The sequence below is a fragment of the Megalobrama amblycephala genome, linkage group LG21 (genome assembly GCF_018812025.1).
Source record: "Megalobrama amblycephala isolate DHTTF-2021 linkage group LG21, ASM1881202v1, whole genome shotgun sequence".
Classification (NCBI taxonomy): Eukaryota; Metazoa; Chordata; class Actinopteri; order Cypriniformes; family Xenocyprididae; genus Megalobrama; species Megalobrama amblycephala.
Window position 1 is genome coordinate 27,432,019 of NC_063064.1, and position 22,008 is coordinate 27,454,026.

At 35.1% G+C, this 22,008-nt stretch overlaps 1 protein-coding gene across 1 annotated transcript; it reads left to right on the forward strand.

The window, feature by feature from the left end:
* Window positions 1-725: 725 nt before the first annotated feature.
* On the forward strand, window positions 726-20,601 carry tkta (transketolase a). Its single transcript, XM_048173492.1, has 14 exons — window positions 726-1,094; window positions 2,414-2,531; window positions 3,972-4,085; window positions 4,333-4,430; window positions 6,439-6,630; window positions 8,855-8,973; window positions 9,067-9,263; window positions 9,342-9,506; window positions 13,883-14,039; window positions 15,186-15,316; window positions 15,594-15,677; window positions 15,888-15,981; window positions 17,340-17,462; window positions 20,106-20,601. The coding sequence occupies exons 1-14, from the start codon at window positions 988-990 to the stop codon at window positions 20,291-20,293; spliced, it is 1,887 nt and encodes a 628-aa protein (XP_048029449.1). The 5' UTR covers window positions 726-987; the 3' UTR covers window positions 20,294-20,601.
* The last annotated feature ends 1,407 nt before the right edge of the window (window positions 20,602-22,008 follow it).

Below are 22,008 nucleotides of genomic sequence, written 5' to 3' on the forward strand. Positions count from 1 at the left end.
CTCGTAATTTAATGAGTTTATTCTCAACATTTTATTTTGACTTTTTTCTTGAAATTTAACGAGTTTTTTCTCGAAATTCAACAACTTTAATCTCGAGATGGTTTTATTTTTTTATTATTGCTTGGCCCTAATCCTCTTCCGTATGAACTAATATGAACAAACAACAAAGAATTGTATTTTTATTAGCTAACATCAACAAAAGATTAATAAATGCTGTAAAATATATTGATAATTGATAAGATCGTTTTAGCTAATGCATTAACATTAACAAATGCGACCTTATTGTAAAGTGTTTACCATAAATTTTAAACAAGTAATATAAAATGTAAAAAATTAATTCTTGGTCTAAGTACATAAAACCCATCTGCATGTATTTTAATAATCCTAATTGAGGATACCATAGACTTCTATTGTTTTTATATAAAACTAATATATTTATATTAACTAACCCCTACAAAAATCCCCTAAATAAATACTTTTTTAGAACACACACACACACACACACACACACACACACACACATAATTTATTTATTCTATTGTTATAATTTGAGAAATTTGTCAGATTTGGAAGTTTTGTCAGATTTGGCCACAATTTTATCCTTAAACTATAGCTAATTAAACCCAAACACGCACACACACGTCCTTTGCGATCTCAAAAGACTGAGGCGCTTCTTTAATCTGGTAATGAGTTTAGATCCAGCAGCCAAAGGTCATAATGAGTGATTCTTCCTCTTTACTCTCTCTCTCTCTCTCTCTCTGTCTCTCTCAATCTCTCTCCTCAGCACACACCCACTTTCTCTGTCACAGCCAATGCACATTGCCTCTCGTCCTGTGTTGCACACTATAAAGTGTGTGTATGTGTGCTGGCATAAAGCAGCCTCCCTCTCCTCTCCTCCTCCTTTTTCTGTCTTTCACAGACACGCAACCAGTGCTCTCCTCAACCTCATTCTCTCCTTTCATTCTGTGGTGCTATTAGGCTGAACCCATGGAAGACTACCACAAACCAGACCAGCAGACCGTGCAGGCGCTGAGAAACATTGCCAATCGCCTCCGTATCAACTCTATCAAAGCCACCACTGCAGTGGGCAACGGGTAAGAGTTGGTACACTTTCTGCAAATACCTGTCTTTTTAATGTGACTTATTTGAACAGATGGACAGACGGATAGATAGACGGATAGATAGATAGATAGATAGATAGATAGACTGTTGTGTGTGAGCAAACACACTCTTGCATGCACACCCTTATGCAAGGCGTAATCTTTGTCCTCTAAACCTTAGTAGACAGATGGTGAGATGATGCTGCTAGAAAAAGGACAAATTAAATTTTATTCTGGATTTTTGAGAGTTTTTTCTGTAATTTTTTTATAAATTGAATTTTAAAAATGTTATTTATTTGAACAATTTTACTTTATTTTACTAGTTTTTAACAACAACTATACTTCATGTGGGGTTGATTTTACTATTAATAATAATAATAATAATAATAATAATTTTTTACAGCAATGCAATTGCAGCTAGTTCTTTTCAATTTGGGACAATTAAAAGGGTTGTTTTATAGAATACACCTATAATCAACTTTTGCAATGTTTGAGAACAATACTAAATACATAATTTAATATTAGTAATTATATTTTACATAGCTAGTTAATGAAGAAATCTTCTTTTGTCATTTCTGTGAAGCATATGTAAAGCTTCATTGGAAAATCTTTTTTGCATTTTAGTTTGACTCATTTTCTTTATTCCATGCTCCATTTTTATTTTTATAAATAAAACATTTGCATCTGTAATTATTAAAAAACATCTAAGATGATTTGAAACAGAAACTTCAGTACAAGTTTATAAGACGGGTGCATGAAGATGATCATTGTTTTTCAAGACCATTGTTTCAAATGGCATGTTCTTTCCTCTAGGCAAAGTATGTTTTCTACTGGTACTGCTGAGCTGTTATGTAAACTGCCGCATGAATCCAAATGGCGCAGTTATTCATATCTGAAATGTGTAGATGATTGAGCATAACATTAAATTGCTTTTTAAAACAGTGATTTGGCAGGTGAAGATTTGATCTGATGCCGAGTCTGTCTCACAGCATGTGGTTTTTAGTGCTGTCTGTGACCTAATCTTGAAGCAGATGGATGTTAGTGGGTGGTATGATTGCTCAAAGCTTTAGATTATGCCACAAGTGTGTTGCCGGTGGGGCATCCTGGATTAAACATCACCTTTGGTGTCCTTTTGGATAGACGGTCACTAATTGTATTATTCAAACCTGACAAGCTCAATTATTTGTCTTTTGTGTGTGTCTGTGTGTGCGATAATTTGTTTATGTTGCATAATGTCTAAATGAATAGTTAATTATAAAACTACCTCCCATATCTATCCTGACCTTCAGAGTCTTTCCACTTTTATTCTGCAGGCATCCAACATCATGCTGCAGTGTAGCAGAGATCATGTCTGTGCTTTTCTTCCATACTATGAAGTACAGGCCAGATGATCCCAAGAACCCTAACAACGACCGCTTCATCCTTTCCAAGGTGAGGTTACAAGAGAAGAGACTCAACTAACTGGGATTATTCAAGTGTCAGGTTTAATATTTCAAGTTTAAACCAAGATGACAGTAAGTCAGGAGAATTACATTTATTTGGTCTATTAAGTCTCCTTACAAAAAGTACTGTGTCAGTACCATGGTAACAGTAATGGAAATGCCATTTGAATGCTATTTGATAAGTGCTATTGAATGATAAACATATCTATATACAAATGGAATTTTACATCATACTCCAAGGTACAGTGACGAATACCATGGTATTATGATAGTAAATGCAGAAATACATGGTACAAAAAACATGGCACTAAAAAAATTTTAAATTTACCCTAAGGAAAATTGGGTGCAAAATGATGGACGTACTGGTCAGTTATATACATATTGATCTTATTACCCGGCCTTGACTACCCAAAATTAAACTATAATAAGTATAACTAATTGTACTACGAGTTCCATGAAAAAAACATAATTGAGTTCAAGATATAATAAGCCTATAATATAATTTATATTAAAATGTAAATAAATAATAAATATAAATAATTTAAAATAAAAGTAATTATTAATTAAAATTAATAATAAAAAAATACATAATAATATGCTGTACTAAATATGTTTATTAGTTTTTAATAAACATACGTTGGTTGGATAACTGCATTATGGTGGTAATATTAATTAAATAAAATATAAATAATATAATAAAAATAATAGTAAAATCCATATAATATTATAAAATAATACAGTGCTATACTAAATAGGTTTATCAATTGTTAAACTGATATTTTAAGTTTAAGTAATTGTTTGATAATTGCATAATGGTAGTAATAAAATAAAATAAAATAAAATAATAAAAAAATAAAATCCCCAATAATATAATATTATATAGTATAATAATACAGGGCTATGCTAAATATGTTTATCAGTTGATTGTTTGATAATTGCATAATGGTGGTAATAAAAATTAAATAAAATATAAATAATATAATATAATATAAAATAAAAAATAATATAATGTAATATATTTTTAAGCTGTTAAGTAATTGTTGGATAATGGCATACTATGGTAATATAAATTAAATACAAAATAATATAAAAATAATAATAAAATCCATATAATATAATATAATATAATATAATATAATAATTCAAGGCAATCAATCCTATCAGTTAAATAAAATTAACAATTTAAAAATATTAATAAAATCCACATAATATAATATAATATAATATAATATAATATAATATAATATAATATAATATAATATAATATAATATAATATAATATAATATAATATAATATAATATAATTCAGGGCTGAATTTTGTTATCAACTGTTAAACTGCCCTTTTAAGTTGTTAAGTAATTGTTGGATAATTGCATAATGGTGGCATTGTGGTTGACCCATAGATTTATTTTTAATTTTTTCCCACAGGGTCATGCGGCTCCGGTCCTCTACTCTGTGTGGGTGGAGATCGGCTTCCTGAAAGAGTCTGAGCTCATGAGCATGTGTCAGGTCGACTCCACTCTGGAGGGACACCCCACACCCGTGAGTAACACACACACACACACACTCATATAAGATCAGACGCTCTTCTTTGACATATTCAATCAAAATGATATGAAAGTTGCCTGCTCTCAGAGCAGAAAATATTTAGGAGCACCGTGAGAAATATTGTAGTTTATTGGGTCATAAATGATTTTTCAGGTTAAACTGGCTTCAAACGCATGAGCCATTAACCAATGACAGCTGTTATTTTATGTAACATTGATGTGAGTGTGTGTGGTTTTGACAGAAGCAGCAGTTTGTGGATGTGGCCACAGGCTCTCTGGGACAGGGGCTGGGCGTAGCCTGTGGAATGGCCTATACGGCTAAATACTTTGACAAATCCAGGTAAGAATGTTACCCATAAACCCACACGTTAATGATAACTGCATATATTAGCTCTACAGTAAAAACAAACAGCTTTATAGCTTGCGATTCATTGCAAACACAAAATTATCTTGATCTATTTTAAAGGGGACCTATTATGCCCTTTTTGAAAGTCTTGATTTAGTTTTTGGGGTCTATTAGAATAGGTTTTCATGCTTGAATGTTCAAAAAAACATTATTTTGCACATATTGCAGCACCTCTCTTCCCAGTCTGTCAGTAACGCTCTGTTTAATTCCTGTCACTATGAAGCCCCTCCTTCTGAAAAGCACAATGTTCTCTGATTGGTCTGCTGGACCGTTGTGTTGTGATTGGTCTACCGCTTCAAGCGTGTTTCAGAAATGTCATGCCCTTTCCATAACCGTGAGTTTCAACCTTGCCCCTTTTTTTGCGTATGCTTTGGTTGGAAATTATTTCAGTGAGGAATAATGTGACGTGTTTGTTTCAGGAAGAAAACTTCACACTACAATCAAGGCATTTCAGGGAGTTTAGAAACACTGATAATAAGGGAATAAGTCCCTTTGGAGTGAATTTTTGCTTTATAACTTTGCAGACCTTTTTCATGCTCAAACATTAACTTTATTCACTAAAGAAACTGGAAAATGTAAAAAAGCAGAAAAGGTCCTCTTTAAAAAATACCCTAGTGCTAAGATGCTTAAAAATTGAATATAATAAGCAAAGATGCAGAAAATGTATTTATCTGAATGCTCACTACAATCTCATGTGTGTATGTCTGTATGGATGCGTGCTGCAGATTTTAAGGGTGTGGAGTTTTCCCGTCAAGCTGTGCTTTCGCGATTCTTCTGCTCTAATAATCAAAGCCCCAGCGGCCGTCACACGGTTATTTTTATATCTTGGATAGAATTCAATTTATGCATAAGCATACAAATTATTTCCAAATCGAAACCTAGTTTTTGTGCAGACCTTTCAAAACGTGGCCAACTCTCTATTTATAATGCATTGTAAAAGCCCATAAATACATAATCTGTATCTGTGTGAGCGTTGCTGTGCAGAGAACGAGGAATCATGCCTGCTGTGATGTGTAAGAGCAATTTTACTCAAATCCCAGCTGATTTCTAATCAATTGAACCTATCTCTTCTCATTTGTGAAAGACGGATTTGGTGTGACAGGAAAGTGTCAGGTGGTATTAAAAAGGTGGCGGTGATGAGATTTAACACATCAGTAAGCAAGCCGAAACAAAAAAGAAAGAGATGAAATAAACCAAAGTAAAATATGTTCACCACAGTTTGTTTAGATTTAAAATGTTCTTTAATGTCTCTTCTGCTCACCAAGGCTGCATTTATTTGATTAAAAATACATTAAAAACAGTAATATTATGAAATATTATTACAATTTAAAATAACTGTTTTCTATTTGAATATATTTTAAAATATAATTTATTCCTGTGATTCAAAGCTGAATTTTCAGCATCATTTCTCCAGTCTTCATGACCCTTCATGACCCTTCAGAAATCATTCTAATATGCTGATTTGCTGCTCAAGAAACATTTCTTATTATCAGTGTTGAAAACAGTTGTGCTTCTCAATATTTTTGTGGAAACTGTGATGAATAGTAAGTTCAAAAGACTAGCATTTATTTGAATTCTTTTTGGAGTCTGAATGGCCAAAAAACACTTTTAATAGATGAAAAAACAAAGTATATTAGGTTGAAAAGTTTTAGGAAGAGCTTGGAGACCAGAATACTGACATATATATAAATATATAAGTATACATAAAAGAAACAAACACATCAAATAAAGAATAAATAATCCCCTAGCACTCAAAACACATTACCAACCACTCGAATCGTCCAAGCAACCGTATAACAATGTGCTAAAACACTCCGAACAGCTTAGCTATACAGCAACCACTTACAACACTGTTGGCATGATGGCGAATTTGCACATGCAAGCACCACGGCATTGTCTTTACAAATGCAAAAAATGTAATTGTTCGTTCACTCTTTTGCAGTTACCATGTCTACTGTCTGCTGGGGGATGGAGAAATGTCGGAGGGGGCCGTATGGGAGGCCATGTCCTTCGCTTCCTACTACCAGCTGGACAATCTGTTGGCCATACTGGACATCAACCGTCTGGGCCAGAGTGATCCAGCACCACTGCAGCACCATGTGGAGAAGTACCAGAGACGCTGTGAAGCCTTTGGGTAGGTTGGATGGAGGTGGTTAAAGGCATTTGCTCCTTCAACCCTGCTCTTGGAGACCCACTGCCCAGCAGAATTTAATTCCAACCCTAATCATATACATATGAAGCAGATAATTAAACTCAGGATTGCTTGAAAATACACAGACAGGTGTGCTGGAGCTGGTTGGAAATAAACTTTGCAGGACAGTGGGTCCCCAGCAACAGGGTTGAAGACCTATGAAATAAAACTTGTAGGTTCAAACCCCAGAAAGGATGATCCATGAGATTTCACCACTGTACCTTTGGGCAAGAGAGCTTGGATACAGTAAATGACATACTGTATGGGTGAATTATGAAAACAGGTCAAAAACATGTCATATTTCAATCCTAAAAAAAAAAAAAGAAATTATATTTTTCTTGGATTTTTTGCACTGTAATGAAATGCTCATTCAGTTATTCAGTCTTATTTAGTTCATTTTATTGTTTTTAGTGAGATATAAGTGTTATTTTAGTATTAATAGCACTATTGTAGAATTTATTAATAATTTGAATTCCCTTTTATTTTTTATAACTTCATTTTTAATTTAAATTTTAGTTATTTTATTATGTGCTTTTGTCATTTTTATTAGTTTTTTATATATCTATATAGCTTTAATTTCAGTATTCGTAATTATTAGAAAATTACAAATGTTGCCTTGTCAACTGACTGAAATAAATACTTTTTTTTCATCTAATATTTATATTTTATTTTATGCTATTTTACCTTTATTTCACTTTACTGAAAAAATTTCTAGTTAACAATATAGGTTTTACATATATGTGACATATATAAAATTGGCCGTTTTCCTATATTATATGTACATATATGTACATATATGCACACATATATGTACACATATATGTACACATATATGTACACACATATATATATATACACATATATGTACATATATGTACACATAATATAGGAAAACGGCCAATTTTATATATGTCACATATATTAAAAACCTATATCAAACCTATATTGAAACATATATGTTTATATAGGTTTTTTCCATGTGGGATGCGCCAGCAACGCACAACGCTGAGAAAGAGAGATATTAAAAGTAACTTAAGTAAAGAAAAATAATCAACGAAACATCTGAATGTACATCACAGAGGGGTTTTGGATTACAATCATACAAATATATCATGTGAATTCAGCTGTTACATGAAACATGGCCTTAATTGAATCACCGCAAAAACTTTGTGCGACCTACCGCTGTGATGTCTCATGCAGACTGGGAAGCAGCAAAGTGCGTCAACACCCCAAGTCAGCATGGCGGCAGGAAACCCCAAATATGGTCATGGCAAGTGGAATCACAAAATAATTGTCTAAATACATAACTGCTACATTCGCACATACATAAGTTCTTGCATAATTTTTTTCGTTAATTCTTAGTTTTTGCCTTGATAATAGAAAATATGAGCTAGGCATCATGTATGACAGTCAAAAATGAGATATGAGCTACAAAATGACCAGATCCTGCCATTAGCTATATAGAAGACATATCTTGTATGTATAGGGCATATATATGGATATGAAGAAGCAATACAAGAGACCTGTATTTCCTGTATATGCACATATATGCACCTCAATTTTGCCTATATGTGGCATATATACACATATATGCAGTATATATACGCATATATGCAGCATATATATAGCATATATGCAATATATATGCGCATATATGCAGCATATATATAGCATATATGCAGTATATATGCGCATATATGCAGCATATATATTATCATATATGTGCATATATGCAGCATATATGTACATATACACTGCATATAGGTTTCATATATGCGCATATATCCACATATAGGTTCTTTCCATGTGGGTAGGGTTAGTGGCTAGAAAATGTCATTAGCTCAGTATAAAAACCATTACGCCTATGGAATGTGCTCATAATGATGGGTGTATCAATGTGTGTGTGTTTGTGGTCCTGTAAATGTCCCCACAAAGATGGCAATTTACGAAATCCTTGTCTTTGTGGGAACCGTTTTTGTTCCACATCAGGAAAACAGCTTATGAATCACACTAAATGATGTTTTTTGAAAATGTAAAAATGCAAAGCATTATGAGTATCATTATGTCTATGGAATGTCACCACAAATGGAAACCTAATGTGTGTGTGTGTGTGTGTGTGTGTGCAGTGTAAATTCATCAATCGGTTCATTGTTTGGTGTGTTTTCAGGTGGCATGCCATCATTGTGGATGGCCACAGTGTGGAGGAGCTGTGTAAAGCCATGAGCCAACCACGCCACCAGCCCACTGCCATCATTGCCAAGACCATTAAGGGCAAAGGCATTCCTGGTATATTTCATCCTATAACGTCCTAATTTGTAATGATTGATATAACTATTCTTTGTTACAAAAAAAAAACAAAAAAAACTTTGTTGTCCTCAGTGGCAGAAGATAAGATGGGATGGCATGGCAAGGTGCTGTCAAAGGACATGGCAGAGAGTGTCATGAGAGACATCCAGAGCCGCATCCTCAACAGTAACAAGCGCATGTACCCGGCTTCACCCATTGAAGATGCTCCACCTGTGAGTCTGCGCAATGTCCGCATGCCCAGCGCTCCCAACTACAAACCTGGAGAGAAGGTGAGAGGTCAAGCCACGCAAAAAATATGGTTGGATGGATTATATATATGTTCTCTTCATCATGTTCTTTTCCAACAGATTGCCACCTGTAAGGCATATGGGATGGCTGTGGCCAAACTGGGACGTTACAACGAGCGAGTGGTGGCTATGGATGTCGACACCAAAAATTTCACCTACTCTGAAATCTTTAAAAATGAGCATCCCAACCGCTTCATTGAGTGCTACAGCGCAGAGCAGAACATGGTAGGAAACTATGAAGTATTATTAAAAAATATTTGAAAGATCCAAAAATGCCAAGTACTTTTTTTAGGAAATCAGACTGAAAACTAGTAAAAATACATATTTTTTCTGTAGTATATGTAAATGAACAATGTTTACTCATTCTCTGTGTTACCTGTACCAAGAAATTCCTGTTTATTTGTCATCAAAAGTCCGCTGAATGATGCAAAACGCATCACTCTGTGGACTTTTGATAGCTACAGGGCTTTCGTGAAATCTACAGATTATTTCCGCATTTGTCTATCCCCACCCACAGACAGTCAGATCGACAGAGTGTTATTTACAAAACATGCTGGATACTTTACTGAAAACAAAATGTAATTGACACCTGCTAAATGTTTACTCTTTGAACATGCCATGCCGAGCCGAGTAGTACCACGCAGTGGAAAAGTGCCATAAAAGTTTGCTAAGATGTATTTCCTACTAAATCAATGTGGTATTTGACTGGTCAAGCGTATCCATAGCAGCCTGTTGGGAGTGGCCTTGGACGGCAAAATGTCCAGTGCAGTATATTTGGCAAAAAATCGTCTGTAATTTAAACTAAAATTAATTGGCTTGGTTGTAGTAACTTAATGAAGCTGTCTTAATAACTTCAGAAATTAGGCAGTGGATTTCTAGTTCCCATCATGCTTTGCATAAGACTGATATGTTGAAATTAAGTGTTAATTTATTAGTTTTTAGTGAAGGGAAAGACCTGTTAGTGTTTAATGCTGTTATGTTTGACATTTAAAAAAATAATGTTGAAGTTTTTGTGGATAACATTGTGCTGAAGAGTAGATACATAACGCTACATTGACTCTATAAGCAATGACTGTGCTAATGCCAGTGACAAGTAATATCTTAATTTTCATTAAATATGTTAAATAAGTTATGTTAGCATGTGCTATGCTAGCTGTTGATTTGAACTGAAATAGATTAATTGGTTCCAGGGCTACAACTCTGGTAGTTGTAGTGACTTAATTTTTTTTTTAAATGTGTGTTTATGCTACAAATTATTAAGTTCATCCAACTCAGTGAGTCAGTGTAGCTTGTTAGTTGAATGTAAATTCACTCAAAGTTGTCATATCTCAAAACAATTGAAGCAAACTGTTGCGTTAATTTTTTTTTATTGTTGTTGAGCCAATATATTATTTTTTAGAGTGTTCATAAACAGCCAAGTCTTATTGAAAGCTCATTTTGTCAGCTGTGAAGTGCCCCTTTAATGGCTCCCTTGACAGTTTTAAAATCCAAATCAAAGGTCTGCACATTTGAAAGACTAGCTTAGTGAATGAAACATCCTTAAACACTCCCTAGATTGTTCTGATAAAGTAGAGCTGTGGGATTGGCCACGTAAAATGCCCCTCAAAGCATCTAAGTCGCTGGTTTGTTGAATAATACATGCGCTCTATCCATAATGCAGCAGTGAAGATGTGACCCACTTACGCTCCATTTTGCACCACGCCCTGCTGCAGTGCCTTTCCCAGAGAAGCCATGCAGAAAACCCGCACTGCCTTCGTTTCATCTCATAAGCACATTCTTTATGATCTGTGCTGTAAGCCAAAATATTTCTGCTTTGTCTCTACATAGTAATTGTTCCCTTGGTACATGTGGTAGGTAAAATGTAGGTCACTCATTTGTCATTTAGAGTTTTGGGACATGATCCTGACTGACGTGCTGAAAAGCTAAATACTAATTAAATGGTCAGAGTTCATATCTGTTCCACACAGTTAACCAATCAAAGGCAAATTTTAAGGCCAATTAGAGGACATATACTAATAGATCCTAGCGTGAATAATAATAATGAGGGAGTTGTGCACTACAGCCTGTCAATGACTACAATGACTGTAGTTGTTGATAGCTTAACGATATAATGCAGGGCCTTCAAGAAGTATTTGGATACTTAATCCATATTTTAAATGTATAAATGCAATTGCATTAGGTAAGAAAATATAGTCAAACCAAGATTTATTCAGACACCTTGAACATTTCATTCATTAATACAGTTTATTAACTATAGTTTAAAAAATGGTAATACTGTTAGAAAAGTTAAACTGTCAGAAAAAAATAATCTTCATTATGTCAGATAACACTCAAGCAAAACATTTTCAGGTCAAAGTGTCTGAATAATTTTTGGTTCCAAATTTTTTTATCAATTTTACTGGTAGTCCATTGAATGACTTTTTTTTTTTGGTATAATATGTCACAGTTTACTTTATTTTGCTGTCCTAACTTACATAAATGAACTATAGTGTCCTGCACCCACTGGTAAAAATATATAAAAAAATAATTTTTGTTTTGACTGTATGTATTTTAAAGAAAAAAATAGCTTATATGTTGCAAGCAAAACATATATTTCAAGCAAAACTCAAAACATTATAAGAACATTATATATATATATATATTTAACAATGATTAATTTTAGATATACAGTGGCATGAAAAAGTATGTGAACCCCTTGCAGAATCTGTGAAAATGAGAATTATTTTAATAAAATAAGAGGGATAATTAAAAATGCATGTTATTTTTTGTTTAGTACTGTCCTGAGTAAGATATTTTACATAAAAGATGTTTGCATTTAGTTCACAAGACAAAACAATAGCTGAATTTATTAAAATAACCCCATTCATAAGTATGTGAACCATTGATTCTCAATACTGTGTGTGGTTACCTGATGATCCACGACTGTTTTTATGTTTTGTGATGGTTGTTCATGAGTCTCTTGTTTGTCCTGAGCAGTTAAACTGAGCTCTGTTCTTCAGAAAAATCCTCCAGCTCCTGCAGATTCATCAGTTTTCAAGCATTTTTGCATATTTGAACCCTTTCCAGCAGTGACTGTAGGATTTTCAGATCTGGACTACTGAGGGACTCAAACACAACTATTAAAAAAGGTTCAAACATTCACTGATGCTCCAGAAGGAAACACGATGCATTAAGAGCCGAGGGGTGAAAACTTTTGAACAGGATGAAGATGTCACAATTTTTCTTATTTTGTTTAAATATCATTGTTTTTCATTTAGTACTGCCCTTCGGAACTAACAGAAGATACTTGCATGTCTCCCGGCAGAAAAATTAAGTACAATTTACCTTGATATTTTAATTCAAAAGTTTTCACCCCTCGGCTCTTAATGCATCGTGTTTCCTTCTGGAGCATCAGTGAATGTTTGAACCTTTTTTAATAGTTGTGTTTGAGTCCCTCAGTAGTCCAGATCTCAAAATCATACAGCTACTGCTGGAAAGGGTTCAAATATGCAAAAATGCTTGAAAACTGATGAATCTGCAGGAGCTGGAGGATTTTTCTGAAGAACAGAGCTCAGTTTAACTGCTCAGGACAAACAAGAGACTCATGAACAACCATCACAAAACATAAAAACAGTCGTGGATCATCAGGTAACCACACACAGTATTGAGAATCAATGGTTCACATACTTATGAATGGGGTTATTTTAATAAATTCAGCTATTGTTTTGTCTTGTGAACTAAATGCAAACATCTTTTATGTAAAATATCTTACTCAGGACAGTACTAGACAAAAAATAACATGCATTTTTTATTATTCCTCTTATTTTATTAAAATAATTCTCATTTTCACAGATTTTGCAAGGGGTTCACATACTTTTTCATGCCACTGTATATATATATATATATATATATATATATATATATATATATATATATATATATATATATATATATATATATATATATATATATATATATAGTGTATATATTTTAGCCTTTATTGTGGCCGAGGCTCTGTTATATTCTAGATGATGAGTCGCATGGAGAGGATTTGACACAGGAAACAGGAAATGATAGCGAGTGTGTGAGCTGCATGTTGATAATTCCTTTGAAATGAAGAATAAAATGGAGTTCTTGTTTAGCAGATTCCATGTGTCTCTTCTCTAGTATATTACAACCTACTAAAGAATGAGGGGGTATGACCTATTAAACTACCTATGTCTGATGCATCTGCCTGTATATTACCAAATGTTATGCCTTTTGGTTTGGATCATTTCTTTTAAAGTATTTCAAAATAAAGTGGTTATAGCAGGGGTGTCCAATCCTGCTCCTGAAGGGCCAATATCCTGCTAATCAAGGTCTTGGTGGCCATACTAAAAACTTCCAGACAGGTGTGTTGAGGCAAGTGGGAGCTAAACTCTGCAGGTCATTGGCCTTCCAGGATTGAATTTGTTTGTTAGGGTTGCTTTTGTTAAAGAGCCAAAAGTTTTGGCTTTCTAAAGTTTTTGCCTGTTATTATCCACCACATGAAAACCATATGTCTGATCAGTAAGAAAGTATGTTTGTATCGGAAATGTCGCAGGATCAGAATGTGATTTCATAACGTCATCCATCTCTCACAGGTCAGCGTTGCCACAGGCTGTGCCGCACGAGAGCGAAACATCGTGTTCGCCAGCAGCCTGGCCACCTTCTTCACCCGTGCATATGACCAGCTCCGCATGGCTGCCATCTCAGACAGCAACATAAACCTCTGCGGTTCCCACTGCGGCCTGTCCGTCGGTAAGAAGTGCCTCGTTTGTTTCACAGGCCACAATCTAAGCCCCTCCCCCTTCTAACAGACAGGTTCACTCTCCAATCAAAATGCTTCCTTTTAAGCCCTGCCCATTTCTTGCACCTCCCATGGAGTGCATTAGTCCCCACCCACTTTTTCAGTGGCCTTGGTTCTGGAAGTATTTTTTCCATTCATTTTACCCATAAGGATTCGAAAAAAAAAATTTTTTTAAAGAGTTATAAGCCATGAAACAAACCAACCAGCTATAAGGTGAATCGCAACATTGCAAACTTTCATTTAAAGCATTTGAAAATGTGACAAAAAGACAAGACTTGTGTACATAACTGCTTTAATGAGGGAAAGAACTACAATCCCATGAAGCACTGGGAATGACAAAATTAAGATTGATGGAGAAATCTAAAACTGTTTTAAAATTTAAAATTGTTGCTTATATCTATATAAACAATATATTTTAAGTGTAATTCAAAATGATATATATACATACATATATATTTTGGTGTGATTTGCTTACTCTGACTCTCTAATTGGTGGAATTGTGTACAGCATCATGGGTAATGTAGTTTCCCACCACAAATCCAGCTGTTAAACATGATTATTTTAAAAATAATGCAGGCTGAAGACAAACAAAAGCATACTTCAGAACTCACAGCAGGTTTGTCTTTACAGATTGTTAAAAATCAATTTCCTTATGAAGAAAATGAATGAGTTTTTACTTCCGGAATCCGACTGTCGCACTCTATTCTCTTCTCTCACACACTGCAGCTGTGACTCTAACTATGATGTTTTTGAATAGATTTTTGAGCAATTCACCCCTTCTTTCCTAAATCTGTCTTTCTAATGTGTGTTTTGTTCTCCTGGTCGTCTGGAGGTGGTGCGACTCTTAGCACAACCCCTTCTCCCTCTCTCCCTCCCCCTGTGTATCTCGGAGGCTGTCTCCGGGTGACCCGGCATCCCCTCCGTTAGCACAGGTACACTGCATGCCACTCCGTCTGTCGTTACACCTGCCTGACTGCCTGTCTGTCTGCTCGACTGTCGCATGCGTGTGCACCTGCCTCACATATCCGATGTGCAAATGCTGTTCAGTCTAAATTAATAGTGGCAGTATGTGGCTGGTGTGTGTTTGTGTGCTTCAGGAGAGGACGGACCGGCCCACATGGGACTGGAGGACATGGCTATTTTTAGAGCCATCCCCACTGCCACCATTTTCTACCCCAGTGATGCCATGTCTACTGAAAAGGCTGTGGAGCTTGCAGCCAACACAAAGGTTGGCGTGTTATATCTCCTATTATGAGTGGTCGAACAATAGAGATCATTTTTAATGTGTTTAATAACTGAATTGAAAATGCTAGATAGATAGATAGATAGATAGATAGATAGATAGATAGATAGATAGATAGATAGATAGATAGATAGATAAAGACTGTCAGATAGACAGATACTGTACATAGATTACAATGAATCGAAAGGGAGACAATTCTAATAATAATCCTATTAAAAACTATAAGAAAAAGTATTTATATTTTGTTTATTTCTTACTTTAGGGTGTGTGCTACATCAGGACCACTCGTCCAGAGACTGCAATCATTTACAACAGCAATGAGGACTTCCATGTTGGCCAAGCCAAGGTAAAGCATGTCCCTTTGTCAACATTCGATATTTAATGTATGCCGTTTTGGTACATTTTACTACTAATAAATATTTTGAGATATAAAATAGATTCCAATCAATCTCAACTCAATCATACATTTATATAGATTCACTGTGTTTAGCTGCATTATTAATATTTTATGAGGATGTATGATAATGTGCCGCAAATGTATAAATTACCTGATCAGGTGGTGTGCCAGAGTAAGGAAGATCAGGTTACAGTGATCGGAGCTGGACTGACCCTCCATGAAGCTCTGGCAGCAGCTGAGTACCTCAAAAAAGGTAAAATCCGGGGGGGAAAATTTATATATTTAAATATATATATATTATATATATATATACAGTCAAACCAAATATTATTTAGACATGTTTTATATATTTTTACTAGTGTGTGCAGGACACTATAGTTCATTTATGTAAGTGAGGATAGCAAAATAAAGTAAACTGTGACATATTATACCCAAAAATTCTTCATACAGTGGACAACCAGTAAAATTGATAAAAAAATTTTGGGGGAAAAAATTTAGACACTTTAGACCTAACCATGTTTTGCTTGAGTGTTATCTGACATAATTAAGATTATTTTTTTCTGACAGTTTAACTCTGAGACCTTGGTCAAATTTTATTAAAATTTTTTAAACTATAGTGAATAAACTGTATTAATGAATGAAATGTTCAAGGTGTCTGAATAAATTTTGGTTTGACTATATGTGTGTGTATATATATATATATATATATATAATAGAGTAGCCAAAAGTGATGTCAAGGAGGGGATATTTGTTTTTATGACCCTACAAGTTCGATTAAATGATCAAAATATGAGAAAAATATTTTTACATTTTTTTTTTTTTTTTTTTTTAAGTGCGTTTAAAGCTTTAGGTATGAAGGAAAAACAAAACACGAAACTTGGTTAAGGTATTTATCTTATTTCACAAAAAAGACTACAAAACTACAGCTACAGATTTTATTTTACTATGTGAAAAAAATTGCAGAGAAAAACAAAAAGCTCATAGGAAATGCATACATTGCCTATAACATAATCAGTTATTAATATATTATTGGTTCTCTCTTGTTTTTGCATGTCTTCATAATTTAGGGTGTAAATAAAGGGTGAAGATGTCAATTTTCCTAGACCAGACATCACCTTTTGGTCACTACTGTATATCGTGGCCATGAATAAGAATTTGTTCCCTTATTTTAGTAAAAGGGATAGTTCACCCAAAAATTCTGTCATCATTTACTCACCCTCAAGTTGTTCCAAACCTGTATGAGTTTCTTTCTTCTGTTGAACACAAAACAAGATATTTTAAAGAATGTTTGTAACCAGACAGTATTTTTTTCCTACTATGAAAGTGAATGGGTTCCATCAACTGTTTGGTTACCAACATTCTTCAAAACATTTTCTTTTGTGTTCAACAGAAGAAAGAAACTTAGACAGGTTTGAAACGACATGAGTGTGAGTAAATAGGTGAACTATCCCTTTAATTGTGGCCACGGAACAAATTCTTAATTGTTTTCCCACGTCATGTCCATAGTCTATCTCCCATTCAACTTTTCTTTCATTTTCATTTTCACTTGTTATTGTTATTGTTGCTATATATACTCTTCACCTGACATGTGCTGTGTGTGTCACTCTACAGAGAAGATTTACATCAGAGTGATCGATCCATTTACAATCAAACCTCTGGATGCCAAAACCATCATCGACCATGTGCGCGTCACCAGGGGTCGTGTCATCACGGTTGAGGATCACTATTATGAAGGTAGGTTTCAAGCTTAGTGCACATTATCCCTTGTCTCAGGCACACATTTCGGCATGGCTACACATCCAAGTGGCATGAACAGCACGTCCAACCGAGGAGGGTTGTATCGGTCAGTGAGGCCTTGAGTGAGGTTGTGGCAGTGTGCAATTGGCTGGCTGGAAGAAACATGATGTGTTGGCTAATTGTCATTGGATCAGGGAGCGAGAGGCATTGTGTTGTCATGATCGGTTGATTTTTTTTTTTGATTTTTTTTTGGCCGTGTCCCATTCTGTTCATTCAGGGGAAAAAAGACACAGAGAAGCGAAGGGCTGTCAGGTCTCCTTAAGCAAACGTACGCCCTCAGGGCTTGTTGTGACCTAGATAACACAGACGGCCCTGGACCTGGCATTACTGCCTGCGTGCCAGAGGAGGAGTGAGGCTGGACGAGAGAGAGAGAGAATTTAACATCCAAATTCATTCTGAAAGCAAACATCCCCTCTGCCCCGCGGGAGAGAAAGAGGATAGAGATGGACAGAGAGAACATGTGATTGCAGCAAGGTTGAAAGCAGGGGCATGCAGGGATGAAGAGATTTGGATAGTCTATTAAGGCATGATGTCTGACATCTGAACATAATATCTGAATTTTAAAAGCAAAACATGGTGCAGAAGGTCAAACAGTGACCTTTATGGACAGGTGAATGCTAATTTAAAATGAGAGATCAATTCTAATATGCTTCATTACTGATAAAAATAAAAATTATTCCATGATTTACTCACCCTCAAGTCATCCTAGGTGTATATGACATCTTTTTTCAGACGAACACAATCGGAGATATATTTAACAATATCCTGGCTCTTCCAAGCGTTGTAATGGCAGTGAATGGGGGGTCCGATTTTGAAGCAAAAAAAATTGCATCCATCCATTGTAAAAGTACTCCACATGGCTCCGGGGAGTTAATAAAGGCCTTCTGAAGTGAAGCAATGGGTTTTTGTGGGAAAAAAAAAAAAAATGTATTAAAACATTATTAACTATAATAACTAGCTTTAGGCAGACAGCTGGAAGAGTAACCTCTGACCCGACACATGACGTAATGACGAACACGGAGGCTCAGAGGTTAGAGCAAAACAAAACAGCAGTCATGAATTAGACATACAAAATGAGATTGTTTTTTATTTTTTTTATTATATTTATGGGCTTTTTGTGCCTTTATTCAGATAGGACAGTAGAGAGCAGACAGGAAAGCACTGGGCAGAGAGAGAGGGGGGCAGGATCGGCAAAGGATCCCCAAGACAGGAATCAAACTTGGGTCGCCGTGAACGCATTTGTGCCATATGTTGGCGCACTAACCACTAGACTATCGGCGCTGACAAAAAATGAGAAATTTTTTAGGGAAATGATGGAGTATTTCGATATAAGAGAAGAGGAGCTTGAATTTGTTGCCCAGCCCTATTTGTTTAAATTGCGAGAGGCGTCTAAGCTTATGATACTCCTACATCCTGCGTCATAAATCGCATCAGGGGTTACTCTTGTCATCTGCCAGAAACTAGTTATTTTAGATTATGAAGTTTTAAATATCGATATTTTTCTTACAAAAACCCATCGGTTCACTTCAAAATACCTTTATTAACCCCCCGGAGTCGTATGGAGTACTTTTACAATGGATGGATGCACTATTTTTGGCTTCAAAATCGGACCCCCCATTCACTCCCATTATAAAGCTTGGAAGTGCCAAATCTCCGATTGTATTTGTCTTAAAGAAGAAAGTCATATAAACCTTATTCCTAATTCAGCAGGGATAAATTAAATTGATCAAAAGTGACAGCGAAGACATTTATAATGATTTATGTTTCAAATAAATGCTGTTTTTTAACTTTCTATTCATCAAAGAATCCTGAAGAAAATTAAGGTTTCCACAAAAAAAATTTCAACATTGAACATTTCTTGAGCACCAAATCAGCATATTAGAATGTTATATGAGGTCAAAATTAGTATTTTTTTTTACATTACAACAAGAAATTACATTGTATAAAATTCTATGGGCCAGATTTACTAACAGCCTGTGCCAGCACAAACCCTCTTTTGGCGTTAAAAAACTACTGTCAGGATTTACTAAAGACACGCAGTGAAAAATTAGCCACTGAAAAGGTATGGGCACAGTTATTTTTGCAGCTGATGTTATTGCACATGCATTTGTAGAGGTTTCCTTTCAGACGCAAAATTTATGGGAGGAGAGTATTCAAATGAATCATGCAAGATGATTTACTAAGGTTTGCACTAGTCAATTTACTGTTATTTGCCCCATTATTATTTACTGCCCTAAAACAGCATGTCTTAAACCAGACACTAATTTGCATTGCTCTTGGTAGATTACGTTGGTCTTTATTGAAATGATCCGCTGCGTCTGTATTCTTTAATTTGCACGTCATCGGTATATCACACACAGAGCTTTCCATTCCTATTCCTATTGTGCTCTCTTTCTAATTTGCCCTGTTTAGTAAGTCTGGCACTTAGTCCCTACACAACTGACCTCACAAAGACAAGACATGATTTCCCAAAAACACCTATTTCAATGATATCTGTCAGAAAATAAGCTAATTTTGTGTGGTATTCCTTAAAAATCACTTACAGCCCCATTATCATATTTACATGCTGTAATTGCACAGGTGGCCTGGGGGAGGCGGTGTGCTCCGCTATCGTGAATGAGCCTGGTTTCACTCTCCAGCGTCTGGCTGTCACTCACGTTCCCCGCAGCGGCAAGATGTCTGACCTTATCAAAATCTACGGCATTGACCGCGACTCCATCGCACAGATGGTCAGGAAGATGCTCAGCAGCTCGGCCAATGCCAAGTGAACCTGTTCGCTTTGCCCCGCCCACTCCATCCAAATCAATTGAATAACCAGCTCCACAAACACTGTCACAAGACTCCTCCTCTTCAGATTGTGGCCCCTCCCTCCACCTCGTTCACTGTGAATGACCCTAATGTGAGTATAATAGTAATGTGAGATACGTGGTGTAAATTTTGAAGTAACGTTCACATTTCATTTTTTGTTTTCCTTGCTAACTCTTCAAAAGTTTGGGGTAAGATTTTCTTTTTTAAAGAAATTAATACTTTTATTCAGCAATGATGCATTAAATTGATCAAAAGTGACAGTAAAGACATTATAATGTTATAAAAGTTTTCTATTTCAAATAAATGCTGTTCTTTTCTATTCATCAAAGGATCCTGAAAGAAATTTAGTGTTTCCACAAAAATATTAAGCAGCACAACTGTTTCCAACATTGATAATAATAAGAAATGTTTCTTGAGCAGCAAATCAGCATATTAGAATTATTTCAGAAGGATCATGTGACACTGAAGACTGGAGTAATGATGCTGAAAATTCAGCTTTAATATCACAGGAATAAATTACATTTTACAATATAATAAAGTAGAAAACAGTTATTTAAAATCTTAATAATATTTCACAATATTACTGATCGAACAGATGCAGTCTTGGTGAGAATAAGAGATTTCTTTCAAAAACATTAAAAATCTTACCTACTTCACACTTTTGAATGCTAGTTTACATACAAATAAACATACAGGAGTCCTTTTCTAGCTCTACTTCTGTACTAACAGTCACTGACAGTGTAAAATCAACATTTGCAACCATTTTTACTCACATAATGTGATGTATTTCAAGCAACACAGGTTTTTAAATGAGAAAAATATTGAAGTAGGGAATTTGATTTTGACAAGCATTTTTGTGTTGAATTGAAACTCAAAGGTTAGCGATGCTTGGACGTATTTTACACCATCACCTCAGAAAACGTCAATATGCTGTATAATGTGACACTTGTGTTTTTAACTGTCATTTGATAAGACCCAACAATAAAACTGTTTGCATATTTTAATACTTTTATATTGTTAAGGTGTAGCTATGACAACGGGGCGGGGCTGGATTTCACAGGAACAGATATGTGTGTGAAAAATGATTTGATGTTACATTAGAGTGTAGTCTTAAGAAAAAAAGAAAAAGACAATCAAATGAGAATGTCAGTAGGGTGCTTTGATTCAAAGTGTTCAGTCGATGGTTGTCTTCTGTGAAACCGTTTGTAGTTTGGTCTCTATGTTTACAAAGATGGAGAAGCATTTCTGTGGTGTTATAAGCATGAAACTTGAGAAGATGAGAGATGGATGGAACCATCAGCGTCCGGAACGTGCTGTTATATCTGAACTTTGAACCTACAACAAACACTTCCTCTGTTATTTTTCTATGTATCTCAACAAGTCATTGATTAAAGCCCTCTACATTTGAGTTTGAGAGTTAATGAATGTGTCGCCTGTTTTATTCACACTAATAGGAGAGACGCCGGGGCTAGTTGTCACAAGCTTCAGTGAATTTCTTGGGTGAGTTTATTTTAGAAAGTAAGTTTTGAGCATTTAAGAACACATAAGCCACTATTGGGCCATGTTGTCACTCTCTCATTGGGAACCTGCTGTATATTAAAAGAAATGAGAAGAATGCATTTGTTTGCTATATAAAATGCCTACAATACTAAACTATACTTTTATATAAAGTAAA

Excerpts from the sequence above, each read along its gene's own strand:
- tkta (XM_048173492.1), top strand. The coding sequence starts at position 988 with ATGGAAGACTACCACAAACCAGACCAGCAGACCGTGCAGGCGCTGAGA. Across the intron at positions 15,317-15,593 it reads AGCTTGCAGCCAACACAAAG|GGTGTGTGCTACATCAGGAC; the intron begins GTTGGCGTGTTA and ends TTCTTACTTTAG. Across the intron at positions 17,463-20,105 it reads TGAGGATCACTATTATGAAG|GTGGCCTGGGGGAGGCGGTG; the intron begins GTAGGTTTCAAG and ends GTAATTGCACAG.